Below are 23,690 nucleotides of genomic sequence, written 5' to 3'. Positions count from 1 at the left end.
ATGAGCTTGCTGCCAGCTGTTCCAGGGGCTCACAGGACTGGGGTGTCAAGCCCCAGTGGTGCTTGAGCTGGGTCAGGGCGCTGGACGTGAGCACCCCAGGATAATGGGGAGCACATGGCCTCTTTGATCCCCAGAGACTTCGAGCAATTGGAGAGTAAGAAAGGCAAGGAGGCCAAGGAGGGGAGGAAGGAGGGAGAGCCGTGCCTGCCGGGGTGAGAGGTGAAGCTGCTCCTTCCTTGGTTCTGCCACACGTTCTCCAGCCCCTCCGTTCTCATGCAGTGCTGGGCGAGGAGAGAGCAGAGCCACTCCTGCGGTCCCCAGGTCTGAGGCCCTGGGAAATGGAGTGACTAAGACCTCCATTGTGTCCTACACAGGGATTCCCACTAGCTGGGTGTCTGAAGGTAAGTGGAGCAGAACATGGGCTTTCCCTGGAGTTCGGTCTGTGTTAGGTTTGCTTGCTTGCTTCCTTCCAGAAGGTTCCAGGATCTCGTGAGATAAATCCCACAGAGCATGGATTTTCTAAAGATGCTCCCATCTCAACCCATCTGCCAGGTCTTTCAGAGCACAAGTTCCAGTTTCCTATCACAGGTCACTACCGTTCAATAAGCAGGTTCACCCCCTCCTGAAGCATCCCAGTGGACATCCCTCAAGGTGGTCCACACATATGGGAAGGAAGGGATGATGGGAAATTTGTGCTTAGCATAAGAGTCTGCAATGCACAACCTTTGGGTTCCTTCCTGTTCTGAGATCCCAGGACGCTGTACCTCTGGGGAGGGTCCCTGGCAGGAAGTGAACCTGCCATGGGCAGCATCTAGCGTCCCCTGAATCCTGAAGGCCTCTTGGGCAAAGTGACCACATCATCTATCCTCTGCTGTCTGTGCAGGTTTGGTATCATGCTCTCATGTGAGAGGCGCTAGATGCTGTTGGCTGGGACAATGACGACAATCGACCCACTCAGCCAGTGGAAGATAGCCCTGGGAACTCACACTGTGACAGACACAACAGCCAGCTGTGACAGACACCACAGTTCTAACCATGGTTTGTGTGGCATCATGACCTTGGCTGGCCACCACCCTCCCCCAGCCACCCACCAGCACATCCCCAGGCGTCACCTGAGTCAGGCACTTACCTAGAAGTGCAGCTGCCTGGCTCCGTCCTCCAAAGCTGCGGCTAAAGGAGCTGTGCCTGCTTGCGTAGGAGGCTGGCCGGCTGGGCAGCCAGGGCAGGAGGAAGGCGGGAATCTCGGAGTGCAGCAGCTCTTCAGCCACGAAGGCCACCTCAAACCACTTGCGCTGGAAGCTGGCAAAGTCGTCCACCCCTGCCGTGTGCCAGGTGGTGGTGGGCTGCTGCATGGCCACTGCGAGAGGCAGAGGGGAGCAGGAGGGGCTTTCAGCACAAATGCTTACTTTCTGCCTGACACAGCTGCTACAGTGTGGACGAATCTGATGCTAAGTCACAGAAGTCAGACTCCCAAGACCACTGTACTGTATGATTCTATTTAGATGAAATGTCTGGGACAGGCAGATCTGAGACAGAGGGCAGACAGGTGGCTGCCGGGGCGGGGGACAGGGGAAGAGGAGCTGAGGAGTGACTGCTAATGGGGGCCGGGACAGGTTTCTCTCAGGGGTGATGAAAACTCTGGAACTAGACAGAGGTGACAGGTGCACAACACCGTAAATGCACTGAATGCCCCTGAATTGTTCACTTTCAAATAGGCCATTTCACTGTATGTGTGCTCTACTTCAATCAAAATAGTTTATCCTCACATTTATGCCTCTACTTTTAGAGTATATGAAACCAATATTTCTTTTCAACTTGAGGGCTAAACAGGTCATCTACTGGTCAAATTTTGAGCTGAAGGGCAAGGGTGTTAACAGATGTACTAAAGCAAAAAAGTTTGCATAGGTCTCTTTTCGACGCATCTTTGGACAAGAGGCCACGGGGAGCGGCACCGGCTGCTTCCTCTCCCCCATGATGCCTTCAGCCCAGAGGTGTCGGAGCCAGCTGCCTGCAGGATGTGAGTCGCTTCCAGCCAAGGGCTCCGTGTGAGCTAGGCGCACTGGAGACGTCTGAATCCTGGGTGCCCCCAGAGCTATGCGAGCTGGCTCTGACTGTGCTAGACGTGGCTTCCAACTGAGAGGGGTTACTTTTTCTCATTTTTGGAAAAAAAAAAAATCAACACAGCTCTCTGTACCCATGGGTTCCCTATTCTCAGATTCAACTAACCGGAGATGGAAAAATATTTGAAAAAATAGCTTTTTTTCCTTGTCATTATTTCCTAAATGATGTAGTATAATAACTGTGTAGCATTTATGTTATGTTAAGTGTTATATGTACATATGATTTAGGGTGGGTGGGAGGAGGTATGTTGGCTCTATGAGAATCCCATGCCATCTCACACAAGGGGCTTGAGCACCTGTGGATTTTGGCATCCTCGGGAGTCTTGGAACCATTTCCGCAGACACTGAGGAATGACAATACTTAAAATATCCTTTGGAAAACCTGCTAGGACTTGACGGTCTTTCTGGAGACCCAGTGAGTGAGAGGGGCTATAAATCAGGTCGGCCCCCATCCTGTTATAGCAGAACCACCTGTGCCTGGTGGTGGTGGTGGGGGGGCACCATCATTCCAAACAGCTACCGCAGAATGACTGGTGGGGATTTCTCAACACCGGGTCCCTTGGCATCCTTCAGGTTTGTCTTCTTCCTGCACTGTCCTCACCAAGGACACACTGTAACTTAAGAAGCCCCCCCCTCACTTAAATTAGACACAAAAGCTCTGGGAAGCAGGTACATCTGTCAACTTAGACCCCAACCGCACCGTGGAGCGCAGAAGGCATGGTCATGTGATAGAGCAAGTTCCAGGAAAAAATTCCCAACTCTGGGGGCAGTGGCCGTTGCCCTGGCTCTGACCTCGGTCGGGCTCTTTGTCCATTACGATCTTGTAGAAGTAGAAACCGTAGATGAAGGTCCGCCAGGCTTCCCCAGATGCGTGTGTGATGAGCTGCTCTTCCAGCATTTTCTAGGAGAGACATTGAACTCTGAAATTCCTATGGAGGGAAATCCCAGAGAGGCAGCCGAGGGAGGGCCAGGGGCACTGAGGAGAACCCTACCTGCCACCCTTGATTAGACACACCTGCTGCCCTATGCAAATGAGCCTGGTGTCAATTATATCACAAAATCTAAATGCATTCTAGTATGCTTTCAAATATTTCAAGCATACAGAAAAGTACAAAGATATCAAAGGGCTATCACTTGTTAAAAAAAGGTTTTTAAAAAGTTAACATTATACTATACATAGGCCCCCTTATCTGCAGGGGACCCATTCCAAGACCCCCAGTGGATGTATGAAACTGCACATAGGACTGAACCCTATATATGCTACACTTTCACTACACATACACAGTGTAACTTATAAATTATGTAGAGAGTAACAATAATTAATAATGAGACAGTGCAACTACAATCACATACTGTAATAAAAGTTAATATCCATGACTTTGCGCATTCCTCTCATGTCATGGAATGTCTACTTCTGGAGTTTGCCATTAGTCTATTTGGACCAAGACTGACTGGAGGCAAGGTTGACTGGGAAATCAACACTGTGGATAGCGGAGGACTACTGTAGAAACTTCAGATCTTTCTATTTTAAAAAATCCCTATGGACTCTCCCAATCCCATTCTCCTTCCTCTCTCTAGAAATACATAGTTAGTGTCATATTATTCTCAGGCATGTTCTAAAGAACTTGATTGTCTAGACAAACACTGATAAAGAAAATGCGAGGTCTGAAGTTTATTTATATTTCTTTGAAAGGCAGAGAGACACAGGGGTGGGGGACAGTGCTCCCATTCACTGGTTCACTCCCCAGTAGCTCCAACAGCCAGGGCCGGGAGGCCAGAGCAAATCCAGGAGCCTGGAATTCAATCCAGGAATACTCACGGTACTCACGGGCAGCAGGGACCCACCTGAGCCACCACCAGCTGTCCCACCCTCACCCCAGGGTATACGTCAGCCAGAAGCTAGAATCAGGAGTGGAGGCAGAACCGGAATCCAGTCACTACGAGATGGGATGTGGGCATCTCAAGTGGTGCCTTAACTGCTGAGCCCAAGGCCTGCCCCTGTGAGGTACTGTTTAAAGAACATGAGTTCTCTTACGCTGAGCACAGAATAACGTATCATTCTGCAGACTGGGTTTTAAGCCCACAACGCTGGTTTTAACTGCTGCAGTAGCATTTCACTGCAAGAAACGAGGAGACTGTATTTTCTGGGAGACGGAAGTCTATCAAATTATCAGGGAAAGGCCAAGCAAAACAGCACACAGAGATCCTGAGAGAGAGAAGTGACGGCTGCATGCTGATTCAGACCCATTACTGAATTTTATGTCTCAGTGATGGCAACCCAGCCGGTCGGCACCAGCAGTGCTCTCTCTATGGACAGGATGGCGTGAACGGGCTCAGTCAGCTCTGCCTTGCTCATTTTCCTCCTCTCTTGTTTAATTCCAGTCCTAAGCAGTGTAATTAAATTCAGTCAAGCACCAGGTAAGTGCCAAGCAACATGCCAGACACCGGTGGTACGGAGATGAGCAGTAAGAGGTGGTCCCACCCCCAAAGAGCTGGTCTAGGCAGGAGACAGATGAGACACAGACGGATTCCTCATTCTGTGCGCTAAGGGCTCTGACAGAGTAAGTGCAGGGTGCCGGGGCCTCTGAGACACAACTGTGAATCCAGCCTCAGATCTGGAAAAAGCAAACTGGAGGGAACTGAGGGCTTCAGGTCCCAGGGAAGGCACTCCCTGGAAATCTCTCCCAGTCTCCAAATCTCTCCAAAGTCCAAAAGGGCACAGATTCTGTCCAGGACATTTTGGTATAGACGATAAATCCTGCCAGATTTGACAGTCAAGGTACAGTGTGTTTCAGAGTGAGATCTGCTCTTTCTTCAATTCCAGACAGGACTTGCACTTATTACAAACAGATCCTCAGAGTGGGCATTGGGCCAAGCAGGAAAGACACCCACACCTCTCACCGGAGTCCCTGGGCTTGGTCCCCAGCCTCCTGCCGCTGCAGACCCCAGGGGGCAGCAGCGATGGCTCAAGTCACTGGGTTCCTGCCGCCCACCTGAGAGAAACTGGGGACTGAGTTCCTAGCTCTCAGCTCCCAGCTGAAGCCCCAGCCCAGCCCTGGCCACTGTGGGCATTTGGGGAGTGCACCAAAGGAGAATCCAACAGAGCTCACTTGCTCTCTCTCTTCCTCTCTCTGCCTCTAAAATAAATAAAAATTTTAAAAACTAGACACAAACAGGTCTCCTCCCCAGCCTACTGGAAGCCTGACTGCCTCTGAGACAGGCCCTGGTTTCCTGGGGGTCTGAGCAGATGGAGCTCTGCGGGCCTGGCCTTGCCGTCTCACCTGCATGATGTCGATGGCCATGGCCTGCGTCTGGACGCCCTCCACGTTGTGCACCAGCCAGTGCACCACCTCGGCACTGATGAAGCAGCACGGCGAGAGGCCCTTCTGCTCGGAGAGCAGCTGGACTCCTGTCCTGGGTTCCAGTGTGGGGAGCAGGGAGCAGGATGCGTGTGTGCCCGGTGGCAACAGGTAGAAAGAGCAGATGAAAAAGAAGGGACTCCCAAGACAGCAATTACCACCCGCCCCCACCGCTCCCTCCATAAAGTAATTTCTCTACGCTGTTCACTAGGCCCAGAGAGATTTCCATGACAGGACACAAAAGAAGGTGCTGTAGGGGACAGAGGGGGAAGGAACTGGCCCTACAGGATGTCTACACTTGTCAGGCACTGCACTAGGAACATGACCTGATTATTCCATTTCTGGGTGGTGGGGAACGTCTGGCCCATGGGCCGTGTAAGGTCTGGCCCTGCCACGGTGACCACAGGCGGGATTTGAAATTTAATAGATCTACAGCAGGCTAATCTTTAAGTTGCTATTTATGTATGGCCCGCAGATGATGTTATAAATATCCTAATGGGCCTTGGCAGAAGAAAGGTTCCTCACCCCCCAGTCCTGACGTCAACTCTGTGACTTGACCACTTTGTTAAAATTCCATTTTACAAACAGAGGCTCAGAGGGGTCAGGCGGCTTGTCCCAGGTCCCACAGCGGTGGACAGGCCTTGGGACACCTCCTGCCCTTGCGTGCGCTCAGGTGACAAGCCACTTACGAGGGGTGCTTCATGGCTTCCAGGATCTCTGCCAGGGTGGAGGACGAGGTCAAGGAGCTTGCTGTCTGCTGCTGCGAGCTATGACACAGGGCATCCGTCGGCACAGCCGGAGAGCACACACAGAGACAAGAACACAAACGTTAGGAGTGCCCTCTGCCTCTCACAGAGCTGGACAGCATTCTCCTGGGTACATTTGGGAGATTTCCTGCTTCCAAAATATACGGTTAAAAAGCAAAAACAGAAACCAGACTCAAAGTGGCTTTGTGTGCAGATTTACCCAATGCGTCAGGCCCAACCATTTCCCAAGGCATCTCGCTAGACGGCTCTGGTTTTGTCCCAGGGGTCACTGGCCAGAGTCCTAGGTGTGACAGTTAACAGCAAGGGGACGGAATGGCAGGGTCAGTGCTAACTAACCGTGGGGCCTCTAGCTTTTCGTGGCCTTGGATGCCTAACCCAGGAAATGGGAACGGTGCTGTCCATGTCTTCATGGTTGCCGTGAGGCTCAGGACTATAGCAAGTGGAGGACTGGCACTCGGGAAGCCCTGGATGGTGGATACCACCAGATGGAATGATGGATGATGACAGCTCCTTTGAAGCCCAGGTTGGTTACAGGAACCAAGGAAGGCCAAAGGGCTGGGAAGTGTCAGGATCTGGAGCAGAATCCGAAGTCTGGATCTTTCTACCACCTGTCGCTCAAGTTCTTCCTCAGTGGGGTGACCATCCCTGAGCCATAGGTAAGGCTCAGGCAGCTACGTGGCCCCTCCCACTCTTTGGGCAGTTCTGGGGCTTAGCCTTAAACTCTTCAGACTCCTTAAACCTCTCACTCGCCTCTTCCTGACTACCTGCAGGGTCCAGGACGCCCTGTCACATTTTAAAATCTCAGGGTTAAGGAAAAAAAAAAAAAAAAACAAACCTTTAAAGATCCTTGAGGGACAGGCATTTGGCACGGCAGTGAGGATGCCGCCTGGGACACCCGTCTCTGAGTGTCTGGGGCAGCTTCATCTCCGCTCCTGTTTCCAGCTTCCTGCCGATGTGCACCCTGGGAGGCAGCACGTGATGGCTCCAGTACCTGGGTCACTGCTACCCATGTGCAAGATTGAGACTGAGTTCCCAGTTGCTGGCTTCAGCCTGGCCTAGCCCCTAGCTACATATCCTAGCAGATAGGATATCTCATTTCAGACAAATCAATGAAAACAGCTCTCCTAAGAAAATAAAGACCTTGGGGCCGGTGCTGTGTTACAGCAGGTTAAAGCCCCGGTCTGCAGCGCCGGCATCCCATATAGGTTCTAGTCCCAGCTGCTCCTCTTCTGATCCAGCTCTCTGCTATGGCCTAGGAAAGCAACAGAAGATGGCCCAAGTCCTTGGGCCCCTGCACCCCCATAGGAGACCCGGCAGCAGCTCCTGGCTCCTGGCTTCAGATTGGCTCATCTCCAGCCGTTGCAGCCATTTGGAGAATGAACCCGCGGATGGAAGACCTTTCTGTCTCCCCTCTCACTGTCTAACTCTACCTCTCAAATAAATAATTAAAATCTTAAAAAAAAAAAATCTTGGGCCAGCCCTGTGGCATAGCATGTAAAGCTGCTGCCTGTAGTGCTGTCAACCCATATGGGCGCTGGTTCGAGTCCCGGCTGCTCCTCTTCCAATCTAGCTCCCTGCTATGGCCTGGGAAAGCAGTAGAAAGTGGCCTAAGTCCTTGGGGCCCTGCACCCACATAGGAGACCTAGAAGAAGCTCCTGGCTCCTGGCTTCAGATCAGCTCAGCTCTGGGCGTTGCGGCCATTTGGGGAGTGAACCAGCAGATGGAAGACCTCTCTGTCTCTACCTCTCTCTGTAACTCTGCCTTTCAAATAAATAAATAAGAACCTTTTTTTTTAAAAAAAAAAAAAAAAAAAAAAGACTTTAAGATACACTTCGTTCTAATCCCTGAGTCTCTACTGAGTCCCAGAGACGGGACCAAAAGCCACCCTGTCTGCATGAATGTCTTCAACAGCAGAGAATTCAGATCCTCTAACAGCAGTGATTTCCCCACGGCAATTTCTTCTGCTGCGAAATTCTCTACCATGGCCCAGAATCTGTTCTGGGTAACTTTTGGTCATTGCCCTGATTTTAGAAGCCACGGTGTTTCCGGTCTTCTTAGTTCCAGCCTGAATATCCCCCAGTTCCTCTGCTCTTCCGAAAACAGAAGAGAACCTACTGCAAAGGGGAAACGGACAAACGCACTCCTTCCCCATGCCCAGCTAAAACCAGCATAGGATTTACGACATAAAGGAAACTGACTAAGTGCCCACAGGGGCCTGCCAGGTGAGCACACCAGGCAGCTTTCTGCTCTCACTGAAACGGATGCAAAACTTCTTAAATCATTTAGTCAAGGACAACTCGGTCAGCACACTGAGGGACCAAGAACAGCTTGGATGTTTGGCGAAGCAATTAGGTCGACGCTGAGGATGCCAGCATTCCAAACCAGAGGTCCCGGGTTTGAGTCCTGGCTCTGGTTCTATCCAGCTTCCTGCTAATGTGCATCATGGGTGGCAGCAATGAGGACTCAAGCAATTGGGTTCCTGCCACACATATGGGTGGCCTGGATTGAGTTCCTGGCTCCTGGCTTTGGCTTGGTCCAGTGTCAGATGTTGTAGCCATTTGGGAGTGAACCAATGATGGAAGATCTCTCTCTCTGTCTCTCTCATCCTCTGTCTCTCTTTTAAATAAAATAAATTTTGGGGGCGTGTTCTGTGGCATAGCGGGTAAAGCCACCTCCTGTAGTGCCGGCATCCTATACAGGCACCAGTTTGAGTCCCAGCTGTTCCATTTCTGATCCAGCTCCCTGCTAATGCTATGCTCCTGGGAAAGCAGCTGAGGATGGCCCAAGTCCTTGGGCCCCTGCACCCATGCGGGAGACCCAGAAGAAGCTCTTGGCTTCGGATCAGCCCAGCTCCAGCCATTGTGGCCATTGAGGGAGTGAACCAGCTGGTGGAAGATCTCTCTCTCTCTCTCTCACTCCTCCTTCCTCTCTGTAACTCTGCCTTTCAAATAAATGAATAAATCTTAAAAAAAAATTAGAAGCTGGGTGCATTACTCCATATTTACATACAATTATTACATGTTGGTTAATTTTTAATATTTAAAGACAATTTAAAATTTTTTTAAAGCAGAGGCACTTGAGGCGAATGAGGCACAGGAATAGGAATAGAACAGCCACATCGGGGCTGGCGCCATGGCTCACTTGGTTAATCACTTGGTTAAGCCTACGGCGCCGGCATCCCATATGGGCAACCGGGTTCTAGTCCCGGTTGCCCCTCTTCCAGGCCAGCTCTCTGCTGTGGCCCGGGAAGGCAGTGGAGGATGGCTCAAGCGCTTGGACCCTGCACCCACATGGGAGACCAGGAGAAGCACCTGGCTCCTGGTTTCGGATCGGCACAGTGTGCTAGCCGTAACAGCCATTTGGGGGTGAACCAACGAAAGGAAGACCTTTCTCTCTGTCTCTCTCTCTATCTCTGCCTGTCAAAAAAAAAAAAAAAAAAAAAAAAAAAAAAGAACAGCCACGTCGGCCACAATAAGGGACTCAGTCACTGTTCATTCATTTCCATCCTGGCTGCAGGCTACCAATACAAGCTGTTCCATGATGGCTGCTATGGAGACCAGGACAGACTTAGCCTGGACCCCTTCCCAAGGCCCTGTACACCTGCATGGTGTCTGACACTTTTCTACACCTCTGTGGGACCCTTTCAGCCACCCTGTGAGGCTGGCAGGGAGGGGAAGCTTAGTGCATCCTACAGGCCTGACTCACCCAGGGACCCAACCAGAGTCAGAACCTGGCCCCAGGCTCCGGACTCGCAGCCTCTACAGCCTGTGGGGTTCGACAGTCCCTGGTCCGCAGGGTCACAAGTGCAGCTTTTCTGAGTCTCACCTGCTGTCGCTGGAGTTGGTGGAGGGGAAGCCCTGCTCCCCCACGTTCTGTGAGTTCCCCAGGGTCTGGCTGTTGCCTCTGTCCACAGACTGGCCCATGGTTATCCCCAAGCTGGTGCCATCCAACACGGGAGGGGCTGTTTGGTCCAAAGATACCTGCAGGAGATTTAAAAGTTAATACTGAGACCCGAGAATAGTCAACAGGGAAACGTGGTACCTAAGCTGCGCTGGTTCATTTGCTCAACACGTATTTACCATCAGTCAATACAAACAAACACCACCACCACGTCCCCCCTCCCAAGAAAACCCACCTTGATCTTGAAAGCGACTTCCAAGCATGACCTGTTCCATTCCTCTCATTCCCAGTCCCCATCATTGCTGGGAGATGAGCCAAGGAAGACCAGAGACCTCGTCCAGCTTTGTGGGTGCTGTCAGAGCAACTGGGGAGCCCCACACTGCACACCAAGGCAGCTGGGAGACCATCGCTCACAGCAGATCCCCAGGGCCAAAGAAACTTTCTCAGCACCTGACTCAGGCCACAAGATTCAGGCTCGAGGACACTCCTCAGAGCAGAGATGTCAGAATCCTTCCTCAGGACACTGGGAGGAGGGGGAGAACGCGTTGAGAGACTAATGGGTGAGCATCACAACGGGCATCCTCCATCTCCCATGACTCAGCCTCTTCTGCCCCAGCCCCTCCTTTCCTGTACTGGTCAGTGGCCCCATCAGTCTTCCCAATGACTGCCCAGGCTCAGTCGCCAAGGGCATCTGACAGTTCCCTTCTCCAGCTGTGCATCTTAGAGAGGCCTCCTCCTGGGGTCCCCCTCTGTAGACTCACGTGCATCTTAAAGTCATGCCTGCACCTGCTCTGACCAAAAAGCGCTGGAATGGCCTAATTGGCTTTCCTGACTGCAGCCTCTGCCCCCGACAAACCCCTTCCTGTGAGCCACCTCCACTTGCATCTTCCAGATACTCCACAATCTTTCAAGTTTCCCTGTGAACTGCCTCTAAGGACCCTAAAACCACTTTTAAGGATGTTGAGGGTCTCCACCAATCAACCCCTTCTCCCAGTCGTGAACACATTTGCTTGACCTGTGACCTCACCAAACCACTTACCCCTGCATTTCCAGACAAATCAAACCCTGAGTGTGCCCTGCCACCCTGGGGTTCCCTTCTCCATACACCCACTGGGTAAAAACCCATCAGCTGGGGCCGATGCTGTGGCTCAGTAGGTTAATCCTCTGCCTGCGGTGCCGGCATCCCTTATGGGCACCGGTTCTAGTCCTGGCTGCTCCTCTTCTAATCCGGCTCTCTGCTATGGCCTGGAAAAGCAGTAGAAGAGGCCCAAATCCTTGGGCCCCTGCACCCACGTGGGAGACCCAGAATAAGCTCCTGGCTCCAGTGCAGCTCCAGCCATTGCGGCCATCTGGGGAGTGAACCAGTGGATGGGAGACCTCTCTCTCAGTCTCTACCTCTCTCTGTAACTCTTTCAAATACAAAAAAATCCTTTTTTTTTTTTTTTAAATCAGTCTTGAAGGACTATTTCAAATGCCACTCCCTTAGTAAAATGCTCCCTGACCCACTCTGCCCCAGTTCCCAAGCAGAATCGTCTTCCTCCCTACATTGGATCTTTGTGAGCTTTTGCTGGTAGCTGCCAGGCTCTGCCTCATGTGACAGTGTTGTATCTGTCTCATGTCCTGCAGGACTGATGTAGGGCAAGACCACGCCCTGGTCATCCGGATCCCGGCAGCATCCACCAAAGGTTGCCTTCTACAGAAAATATCTGCAGAGAATTAGAAAGGCTTCCAGAGCATTTCTGCAAAAATACAAGGCTCTTCCTGGTCGCCTTTAACTTCATGTTCTTGGGTACTACTTCCACAATGGAGTCTTATATTATCAGGTATTTTGTTCAATGACGTAAAAGCTGCTCTTTTTAAAACAGGGCTTCTCAACCTTTGCATTACTGTCTTTTGGGGTCAATAATTTTTTGTTTGATGGTGGTGGAGGGTGTTGTATGCATGGTAAGATATTGGGTAGCATCCATGGCTTTGACCTACTAGATGCCAGTAACACTCCACCAATCAACCCCCTCTCCCAGTCGTGAACCAAAAAAATTTTTTCCTAGGGGCTGGCATTGTAGCATAGTGAGTAAAGCCACCGCCTGAGACTCCAGCATCCTATATGGCTGTCCATTTGAGTCCTGGATGCTTCTCTTACAATCCAGTTCCCTGCTAGTGCACCTGGGAAAACAGCACAGGATGGCCCAAGTGCTTGGGTTCCTGGGAGGAGGCCCAGAAGAAGCTCTGGGCTCCGGGCTTCAGAATGGCATAGCCCTGGCCATTGTGGTCATTTGGGGAGTGAACCAGCAGATGGAAGACATCTCCCCCACCCCTCCTACACCCCAATGCTGCCTTTCAAATAACTAAAAAATATTTTTTAAAATGTTTCTAGCTATTATCAAAATATCCTTTGGGGGTTAAAGCTGCCTCTGGTTCTGAAATTAACCTTGTGGTCTTCTATGGCAGGCTCAATGGTTTGTAAACAAAAGACCACAGAGCCAGCATTAGATGCACGCACGCCCAGGCTTATGGGTTAAGCCACCACCTGCAATGCCAGCATCCCATATGAGCACCAATTCAAGTCCTGGCTGCTCCATTTCTGATCCAGCTACCTGCTAAGGCTCCTGGCAAAGCAGCAGAAGATGGCCCAAGTGTTTGGGCCTGTGGCATCCCTGTGGGAGACCCAGATGGAGTTCCAGGCTCCTGGTTTCAGTCTGGCCCAGCCCAGGCCATGGTGGCTATTTGGAAAGTAAACCAGTGGATGTAAGATTTCTCCCTCTGTCTGTCTGTCTGTCTGTCTCTCTTGCTGTAACTCTTCCTTGCAAACAAATAAATAAATATTTTTTCTTTTAAAGGACCACATAGTGGGGCTGGTGCTGTGGTGTAGTAGGCTAAGCCCCTCTCTGTGGCATCAGCATCCCATATGGGCGCCAGTTCATGTCCTGGCAGCTCTTCTTCTGATCCAGCTCTCTGCTTTTGGCTTGGGAAGGCAATGGAAGATGGCCCAAGTGCTTGGACCCCTGAACTCACATGGGAGACCAGAAGCTCCTGGCTCCTGACTCCTGGCTTTGGATTAGCACAGCTCTGGCTATTTTGGGAGTGGCCATTTTGGGAGTGAATCAGCAGATGGAAGATCTTTCTCTCTGTTCTCTCCCTCTGTAAGTAACACTGTCTTTCAAATAAATAAGTCAATAAACGAATCTTTAAAATAAAAAGGACCACGCAAGCTTTGCTGGCACCACAAATACATAGACAAATGCAGCAAAAGGCAGCTTGCAATTACCAGTCACCATCTGCCTCTACCCAGTAAGGATTAAGAACAGGTACCCCCCCCCCAAAAAAAAAAAAAAAAAAAAAGAACAGGTACCGTGCCCTAAAACTAAGACTGAACAAGCTAGCTGAGGAAGGCTAGATCCAGCTGTTAACCCACTACACCACACTAAGACTGACTCACAGGCCCTGCCGGCCAGGCCCTGGTGGTGTGGTTCTCTCTCACCCACTGCACCCTGAGAACGGTCTACCAGCCCAATCTGGAGATGTTGCCCCAAACTCAGTCACCTGCAGGTTGGTTTGCTTTCTGATAGGGGTATGGTTATGGAGCTGGCCTCTAAATCACATTCTCTGTAAAGGATCAGGTAGTAGACACTTTAGGTTTTGTGTGTGCTATCTGGTCTTTATCACAACTACTCAACTCTACAGGAAAGCACCAAAGGTGCCATAAACAATATGTAAATGAATGGGCATGGCTTTGTTTCAATAAAACTTTATTTTACAAAAGCAAATAGTGGGGCATGTCTTCCCCATGGTGCCTGACCCCTCCTCTAGGTCACACAAGTTCTGTCTTTCAGGAGGCTGCACAGAAAGGCATTTGTTCATCTCCCTCTCTTTCCTAAGATTTGTTTTATTTATTTGAAATGCAAAGTGACAGAGGATAGGGAGCAAACAAAACTTGAAATTCATGTAAAGGTTTTTCATAATACGTTACTTTTCCATGAACTTTTGTTTGTTTCACACAGAGAGACAAATAGAGCTCCAGTCTGCCAGTTCGCTCTCCAAATGCCTACAATGGCTAGGGTTAGGCTGTTGCTGAAGCCAGGAGCTGGGAACACAATCCAGGTCTCCCACTAGAGTGGCAGGAACCCAGTTACTGGAGCTATCACTGCACTGGCAGGAAGCTGCAGTCAGGTGCAGGAGCTGGGAATCAAACTCAGGCACTCTGCTGGGAAACACGAACATCTTAACCACTAGGCTGGACACCTGCTCCTCCACGAACTTTCTGAAGACCCCTCATATATGCAATTCCAAAATTTTTTTTTTGCAGTGAAAAAGTGTATATTTTAATTTCACTCTTTCTTGAACTTTTTGATGTACCCTTGAATAATTTTAAAAATTCAAAACTCCAGTCTAATTATGAGGAAGAAACAGATGAACTCAGGTTTGGGGACATTCTACTGAATATCTGGCCAAGTTGACCCTTCAAGATTGTCAAGGTTGGGGTCAGGGCTGTGGCACAGCAGGTTAAGCCTCTACCTGTAGCACCAGCATCCCACATGGGCACCAGATTGAGTCCCAGCTGCTCTACTTCAGGTCCAGCTCCTTACTAATGCACCTGGGAAAGCAGTGAGAGATGGCCCAAGTGCTTGGGCCCCTGCATCCACATGGGAGACCAGAATAAAGGTCCTGGCTCCTGGATTCGGCTTGGGCTACCCCTGGCTGTTGTAGCCATTTGCGGAGTGAAGCAGCACATGAAATATCTCTCTCTATGTGTGTCTCTCTCTCCCTCTGTAACTCTGCCGTTTAAATAAATAAATCTTTTTAATTTTAATTTTTAAAAAATATTTATTTATTTATTTATTTGAACGGCAGAGTTACAAGAGGCAGAGGCAGAGAGAAAGAGAGAGAGAGAGAGGTCTTCCAATCAGTGGTTCACTCCCCAGATGGCTGCAACAGCTGGAGCGGTGCCCATTTGAAGCCAGGAGCCTCCTCTGGGTCTCCCATGTGGGTACAGGAGCTCAAGGCCTTGGGCCATCTTCTACTGCTTTCCCAGGCTATAGCAGAGAGCTGGATCTGAAGTGGATCAGCCGGGACTCGAACTGGCACCCATATGGGAGGCTGGCACTGCAGGTGGCAGCTTTACCCACTACACCACAGCACTGGGGCCCACCCCCCCACACACACACCTTTAGAAGAAAAAAAAAAAGGCTGTCAAGGTCATAAAAAATCAAGAAAAGACCAAGAAACAGTCACAGAACAGAAGAGACTGGAGGAGATATGACAACTAAAGCCAAGGTGGCGACCTGGGTTGGCTTCTGGAACAGGAAAAGTATGCTAACAGAAAAAGTGGTGAAATCTAAATGAAGTCTGGTGTTTAATACATACATACACACACACACACACACACCACGATCTTCAGGAGTGAGCACTGTGGCACAGTGGAATAAGCTGCTTTCCGGCCACCTCCCTCCTTCGGGGTAGACGGAGGTATCATAAAAGGACCCATGGCAGAATGGAAAACAGCTCGTAGGGCAGGAGAGCTGGAGAGTTGCTCCCACACACCAGCACAACGTGCATGTTCTCCGAGGTTCGTATCGTCAGGGAAGGGCACTGTCATCCCAACCAACACCTCCTCTCTGCCCTCGTGGAGCTTACCATCTGCGGTGGGAGGGGAAGACAGACACTAACTAAAGGGTATTCCTAAGTGGTTTATTCGTCACGCTTGTCTCCCACAGCACTTGGCACTGCCTACACTCGCCAGGTGCTTGGCTTTTGCTATCTCAGCTGAACTGAATTTTCCCCGCAGGTGTAGCCTCCTTCCTCCACACCTCCAGCCTAACTCCTGTCTGTGAATGGTTACTTGTATTTTTAGATCTCACATCACTCCAAAAAAACAGACACAATAAAATAGGGAGCAGGCGCCTGACGCAGTGGTCAAGCCTTCACCGGGGACATCCTCATGCCATATCAGAATGGGGGGCTTGAGGCGCAGCTCTGCTTCCAATCCCAGCCTCCTGCTCCTGTGCACCCTGGGGGCAGCAGGTGAGGGCTCCAGTACTTGGGTTCCTGCCACCCACGGGGAGGCCTGGATCGGCTCCCAGGCTCCTGGCTGTTGCAGCTATTTGGGGAGTGAATGGGTACACAGGAAATCTGTGTGTGTGTCTCTCTGCTTTCCAAATATATAAAATAAAGAAAACTTTTTAAAAAGCAAGATAAAATAAATAGAAGACAGAATTCAGGAAAGAAAAAAGAAGGGTAGAAGTGTGGAATTATATTCCAAGTACATTTTGGTCTAACAGTGACTTCTTAAAAAAAAAAAAAGATTTATTTCCTTGAAAGGCAGAATTACGGAGACAGAGAGAGAGAGAGAAATCTTTTCGCTGGTTCACTCCCCAAAATGATCACAATAGCCAGGGCTGGGCCAGGTTGATGCCAAAAGCCAGGAGCTTCATCCAAGTCTCAACGTAGGTGACAGGGTCCCAGACACGTGGGCCATCTTCCATTGCTTTTCCAGGTGCATTAAAAGGGAGCTGGAAGTGGAACAGCTCGGACTTGAACAGCCGGGTGCCCATATGGGATGCTTGCGTCACAGGCGGCGGTTTAGCCCACTATGCAACAACCCCAGCCCCCAGCAATGGCATTTTTAATGTCTGGAGTTGTGCCGTCCAATGCAGTGGCTACTAGCTCTACGTGGCTATTTAAATATAAATTAAGATGTAAGAAATCAGGTCCTCAGCCACACATTCAACAGCTCCACAGCAGGGTGGGGCTGGGGACTACTGCGCTGTCAGTGCGGATCCAGAACACTCCAGCCCTGCAGGGTGGGGCTGGGGACTACTGCGCTGGCAGTGCGGATCCAGAACACTCCAGCCCTGCAGGGTGGGGCTGGGGACTACTGCGCTGTCAGTGCGGATCCAGAACACTCCAGCCCTGCAGGGTGGGGCTGGGGACTACTGCGCTGTCAGTGCGGATCCAGAACACTCCAGCCCTGCAGGGTGGGGCTGGGGACTACTGCGCTGTCAGTGCGGATCCAGAACACTCCAACCCTGCAGGGTGGGGCTGGGGACTACTGCGCTGGCAGTGCGGATCCAGAACACTCCAGCCCTGCAGGGTGGGGCTGGGGACTACTGCGCTGTCAGTGCGGATCCAGAACACTCCAGCCCTGCAGGGTGGGGCTGGGGACTACTGCGCTGTCAGTGCGGATCCAGAACACTCCAGCCCTGCAGGGTGGGGCTGGGGACTACTGCGCTGTCAGTGCGGATCCAGAACACTCCAGCCCTGCAGGGTGGGGCTGGGGACTACTGCGCTGTCAGTGCGGATCCAGAACACTCCAGCCCTGCAGGGTGGGGCTGGGGACTACTGCGCTGTCAGTGCGGATCCAGAACACTCCAGCCCTGCAGGGTGGGGCTGGGGACTACTGCGCTGTCAGTGCGGATCCAGAACACTCCAACCCTGCAGGGTGGGGCTGGGGACTACTGCGCTGGCAGTGCGGATCCAGAACACTCCAGCCCTGCAGGGTGGGGCTGGGGACTACTGCGCTGTCAGTGCGGATCCAGAACACTCCAGCCCTGCAGGGTGGGGCTGGGGACTACTGCGCTGTCAGTGCGGATCCAGAACACTCCAGCCCTGCAGGGTGGGGCTGGGGACTACTGCGCTGTCAGTGCGGATCCAGAACACTCCAGCCCTGCAGGGTGGGGCTGGGGACTACTGCGCTGTCAGTGCGGATCCAGAACACTCCAACCCTGCAGGGTGGGGCTGGGGACTACTGCGCTGGCAGTGCGGATCCAGAACACTCCAACCCTGCAGAAATGGCTACAGTACAGCACTACTGCAGGACAGAGGGTGCCAGACAAATGCGTACAGGGGCTCTGGGCGCATCCGGCCGAGGGTTACAGAAAGGAAAGGGAAAAGGACGAAGGCTGCTCTGAGGCTACGTGACTATTACCAGGCACGAACGCAGGGCCCGGAGTCTAGATTGTTTTACAACGTAAGACAGAAACAGCGATGGGATTTCTGTATGAAATCTCCAGATTTTTAAAGTATTTTCAATCAATCCAAAAATTTAGACAATGCAGTGAAGTCGAACATGTTTTGAGGATATTTGTGACCACACCGGATGTCCTTTCAGGCCAACTGCCCTCCCACCTGCCGAAGTCTTCACCGGGACTTCTGATAAGAGACGGAGTGGAGGTAGGAGGTTTGGGTGAGGGCAAGGGGTGGTCAGCGGATCCCAGGGGTCTGGGCATAGGAGCCATTTGTTCATTCACATCTCCCAGAGAAAGAAAACAGCAAAGGGAAAAAAGCATTGCCCCAGACTCCCCCAGGAAACTCGCTCCGTGACCCCACGAGCATGCTACAAACCGCTCCGCTAATAGAGGGGGCCCCAAAATGCCCTGGGGCCACCACAGGGGACATGTCTGAGACTGTGAGTCATCCCCACCCCTCCCCTCCCACACAGGTTAAACTGAAGTAGGGCTCCAAGTCTGAGTCTGATTTCAGGTTTTGGTAGAAATGATCAACAGGGATGGCAAAGGCTTCTGTCTTTAAAATTAGAGTTTGGGGCAGCCGCTAAGCCACTGCTTGAACGCCCACATCCCACGTCAGGGTGCTGACGTCTGAGTCATGGCCCAGCTCCCTGCTAATGTGTAGCCTGGACCAGGCCATGCACTTGCATCCCTGACACCCACATGGGAGACCTGAGTTCCCAGCTCTTGTCTTCAGCATGACCTGGTCCCAACTGTTGCAGGCATTTGGAGACTCAACCAGTGGATGAAAGATCTCTCTTTCTCTCTGCTTTTGAAATAAATACGAATTTTGAAGATTTTAAAATAAATTTGTGGTTTCTGTCTTCCCCACCAGTATCTCAGAGGCAGTATCAGATACCTCTTATATGCCTGGGGCTGGGCGTGGATTTGAGGAACCAACAAGGCACATGAGGGGCAGGTGTGTGGCACAACAGTCACGGTGTCACTTGGGACACCAGCATCCCGTCTTGTCTGGGCTTAAGTACCGAATCTGCTTCTTCAGAGCCCAGTGTCTTGCTAACGCACACCCTGGGAGGCAACAGATGATGAATGGCTCAAGCACTTGGGTTTCTGCCCTTAAATGTGGGAGACTGGGCTTAACTCCCAGCTCTTGGCCTCAGCCAGGCCCAGCCTCGGTTTTTGTGGCCATTTGGGGAGGGGACCAGCAAATGGAGAATCTATCTGTCTTCTTTGCTTTCAAATTAATTAATTAATTAAAATGTACACATGAGGGGCCGGCGCTGTGGTGTAGAGGGTAAAGATGGCATTGGTTCAAGTCCTGGCTGCTCCACTTACAATCTAGCCCCCTGCTAATAAGCATGGGAAAGCAGCAGAAGACGGCCCAAGTACTTCAACTCCTGCTCCCACATGGAAGACCTGGATGAAGCCCCTAGCTCCTAGCTTTGGCCTGGCTCAGCCCCAGCTGTTGCAGCCATCTGGGGAGTGAACCAGTGGATGGAAGATCTCTGTGTGTGTCTCTCTCTCTGCCTCTGTGTCTCCGCCTTTCAAACAAACAAACAAACAAGTGCACATGACAGACATGGCAGCCACCCTCTCGGGGCTTACAGTCCGGTGGAGGAAGAGGAGCATACACGGGATCCCAGTCGTAACAAACACAGAGTGGAACTGTGAGAAAGTGCTGGAGAAAGAGGCCCTGGGGCTACGCAATTCCAGGACATGGCACACGGTTAGATAACCAAGAATTAGCCAGACACAAAGAGAACATTCCGAGGGAATACTGTGTGCCAAGGCATGGCAGCAGGAAGAAACCCAGCGCCTACAGCAGCTGCTGGAGCCTGAGGGTGAAGACGAGGGTGAGGGTAAGGATGAGGATGAGGTACAAGGTGAAGCCAGAGAGGGAGGCAGGGCCTCAGTGAGGCAGGAGCTTTTAGGTTGCGGAAGGATTTCAGTCTTTATCCTAAAGCAAAGAAAGCCACAGAAGGCTTTAATCAGGGCTGGCACAATTGAAATTCGCTGGGGATCAGTGTTGTGGCGCAGTGGGTTAAACCGACATTTGCAACGTCAATATTCCATATTGGAGTGTCAGTTAGAGTCCTGGATGCTCTGCTTCCAATCCAGCTTCCCATTAATGAGCCTGGGAAGGCAGAGAAAGATGGTCCCAAGTGCTTGGCTCCCTGCCAATCATGTGGGAGGCCCCCTGCAGAGCTCCCAGTTCCTAGCTACCACCTGGCCCAGCCCTGGCTGTTGCAGCCAACTGGGGAGTAAACCAGCAGATGGATGATCACTCGTTCTCTCATTCTCTCTCTCTCTCTCTCTTTCTCTCTCCCTGTCACTCTGCCTTTCAAACAAATACATAAGTTAAAAAAAAAAAAAAAAAAAGGTGACGCTAGAGGCAGGGGTGGGGAAAACAGATTGGAGAAGGCCAGGATGGCGACAGGGAGACTACACAGGGTCCAGATGTGAAATGGTCACTTGAACTGGGGGTGTGGCAATGGAGATGGGAGTGGAGAAGAGACGACGCTGACCATCAAGGGCTAGGGTGCCGAGAGCTAGGCCTCCTTATGAGAGTCACTGCAGGGGACCTGGGGGCAGGGGGACTAGAGAGAACCGGACACTGGCTCCTGCCTCATGTGCAGGGGCCTTTCCTGACCACCATGTCCCTGCAGGCTCCCAGCAGTGGGAAGCAGCCATCATGAGGCTGACCTCTGGCAAGGCCTCACCACCAAGTGTTTTCTCATGCCCTTTAAATTCTTAGTTTGTGATGATAAAAGTCCCCAGAGAACAGGATACGGAGAGGAAGTGTACCTCTGCTCTTGGTACCAGATAGAGAGTGACACATCCATTACCGTCAGGATGATGAATCGGATGGAGCACAATGGACCGTGTTCCAAGGCTGGTGCATAGCTCCGTGACCCGGAGCCCTTTAGGCTCGGCTGTCTCTTTTCATTTTACCGTTACTTCCTTCGCTTAGCAGAGTCAGAGTCAAGGCTGATATGCCCTCCCCTTGGATAACAAGAACCTAAACCACAGGCAACACCCTTGTGACTCAGCCAGAGCTGGAGGACTTAGGCACCTTCCGAGGCTCAGGTGGGTCATCCCAGAACGGCAGGGCCAGAAGTGGTAGGAGATGTCATCTAGTCCACACCCATTGTCACACGCACACTAGAAAGAAGACATCTGACGGCCCGCTCAAGCTCATTCACTAGTTTGTACACCTGTCCTCCCATCTCTGCCCCCTCTGCTACCTCCATCACCCACACACAGAGGTACACGTGGAGCATCACTCTCCCAGGGTCTGAGCTAACCACAAAGAGGCTTCGATGCATTTTATTCTCACAATAAGCTTGTAAGGGGCACGCGGCTATTGGTCCTATTCTAATGATGCAAAACCCAAGGCTGGGAGAGGCTGGTGCAGTTGCTACTGAGTTCACAACCATCTATGGACTGGCAGGCGGCTGGGTGCCAGAGCCCACACTCTGAGAGCCTTTTCACATTTGGCCCCTTTCTCCCAGGAGTTCACCACGTGGCCTGGTACTTTCTCGTCCTGGAGTAGGGTGGACAGAACAGGTAGCAGGGAGAGGGAACAGGCTCTGATACACAGATCCCTAGTAAATGGACATTACAGCCTGGCATCATAGTCATATTAGTCCTGATCACGGCTGGTTTCCACTGTGTACCTGCTGCACACCAAGCCCCAGGCCAGTCGCTCACATATCTCATTTGTGCTGCACATAAGCTTTAGAAGAGTTCTACTGAGTTTCCAAACATGAGGGTACTTCCAAAAGGCCGTGGAAGCATGGAATTGAAAGTACGAGTTCAGGGGCAGGCGTTTGACCTGGCGGGTTTGTGTCCCAGCTCCACTCCCAGACAGCTTCACACCCAGGCAGACCCTGGGAGGCAGCAGGTGATGGCTCAAGTAGCTGGGTCCCTGCCACCCCTCTGGGAGACCTGGGCTGAGTTTCCGGCTCCCAACATCAGCCCCGGCCTGATCCCAACCATTGTGGGCACGTGGGAAGTAAAGGGGCAGATGGAAGTTCTCCTTCTCAGAATGAGTGGGGGGAGGAGAGAAGGGGAAGAGGGTGAAAAGAACGGGGAGAGGAGAAGCATGAATTTATTATTTTGCTGCAAATTTTCTTCATAATACATGGGAAATATACATTATAACAAAAAACAATGCATGGATTTCAAAACATTTTTGGAACCAAAATAATGTCATACTTTTAATTCCATTTACATTAACTTTTGGAAGTCCTCCTCATATAGAAAGGCTTTCTAGCCGGCGCCATGGCTCAATAGGCTAATCCTCCACCTGTGGCGCCAGCACACCAGGTTCTAGTCCTGGACGGGGCGCTGGATTCTATCCCGGTTGCCCCTCTTCCAATCTAGCTCTCTGCTGTGGCCTGGGAGTGCAGTGGAGGATGGCCCAAGTGCTTGGGCCCTGCACCCCATGGGAGACCAGGAGAAGCACCTGGCTCCTGGCTTCGGAACAGCGCAGTGCGCCGGCCACAGCAAGCCGACCACAGCGGCCATTGGAGGGTGAACCAACGGCAAAGGAAGACCTTTCTCTCTGTCTCTCTCTCACTGTCCACTCTGCCTGTCAAAAAAAAAAAAAAAAAAGGCTTTCTAGTTACTTTTTCATCATTGAAATGCAACTTAATAGCTCTGATTTCAGCCCCTTGAAATTTGTTGAGAATTGTGTATGATTTCCAATCCTGAAAACAAGTTTATGAGGAAACTTTATTTTCATTTCTTTTTATAAATGAGGAAATAGCTCCCTGTACGGTGCTGACGCCAAGATTTGAAAGTAGCCTTCTGGGGGCCAGTGCTGTGGCATAGCAGGTAAAGCTGCTGCCTGCAGTGCCAGCATCCCATATGGGTGCCACTCCAAGACCCAGCTGCTCCACTTCCAATCCAGCTCTCGGCTATAGCCTGGGAAGCAGCGAAAGATGGCCCAAGTCCTTGGGCCCCTGCACCCGCGTGGGAGACCCAGAAGCAGCTCATGATTCCTGGCTTTGGATCAGCCCAGCTCCGGCCATTGTGACCATTTAGGGAATGAACCAGCAGATGGAAGAGTCTCTCTCTCTGCCTCTGCCTCTCTGTAACTCTGCCTTCAAATAAACAAATAAATTTTTTTTAAAGGAAAATAGCCTTCCAACTCAATGAGCTTTCTCCCTGATTCTACATTGCATATTGGAAAATAAAGCAAATTTTATGTTATTCTGCCACAATAATCAAAACAAACCTAAACAAAAGGAGAGAAAGTACAGTTTAATTTTGAGTACATGTCTTGTTAATAACACATCTAGTGGGGAATGAAAACGTCATCCCTCCCCTGAACCTGATCTCAGTTTGTGGCTCTCATAAATCTGATCTTTATTTTTAATCTCAATTATGGGAACTCATCCACTTTTGCTCCCCTGGCAAGTTCCATCACATGAGTGCATTACTATGGTATAGGACTTGGTAGACAACTCTCCTCCAGCTCTGCTGATAATTCTTGTGTTAAATTCGAATCTAAGTCCCAAACTGCTCACAAGAGTGCCTCTCGGAAAATAAGGGAGTGGAAGGATAGGCTAAGTCTAT

At 51.1% G+C, this 23,690-nt stretch overlaps 1 protein-coding gene across 5 annotated transcripts in view; it reads right to left on the bottom strand.

Moving 5' to 3' along the window:
• Positions 1-23,690, bottom strand: part of DEPDC5 (DEP domain containing 5, GATOR1 subcomplex subunit) — a 148,640-nt gene that overhangs the window by 17,828 nt on the left and 107,122 nt on the right. For all 5 annotated transcript variants that reach the window (XM_062182725.1, XM_062182726.1, XM_062182728.1 and 2 more), the window contains 5 exons: positions 10,072-10,226; positions 6,169-6,246; positions 5,402-5,534; positions 2,913-3,021; positions 1,130-1,357 (listed from right to left, as the gene is read on the bottom strand). In XM_062182725.1, coding sequence (XP_062038709.1) covers positions 1,130-1,357; positions 2,913-3,021; positions 5,402-5,534; positions 6,169-6,246; positions 10,072-10,226 — 703 coding nt within the window. The remainder of the gene's footprint in view (positions 1-1,129; positions 1,358-2,912; positions 3,022-5,401; positions 5,535-6,168; positions 6,247-10,071; positions 10,227-23,690) is intronic.

Source organism: Lepus europaeus, chromosome 23 (genome assembly GCF_033115175.1).
Source record: "Lepus europaeus isolate LE1 chromosome 23, mLepTim1.pri, whole genome shotgun sequence".
NCBI classification, from domain to species: domain Eukaryota; kingdom Metazoa; phylum Chordata; class Mammalia; order Lagomorpha; family Leporidae; genus Lepus; species Lepus europaeus.
This window is presented reverse-complemented; position numbering and strand designations above follow the sequence as displayed.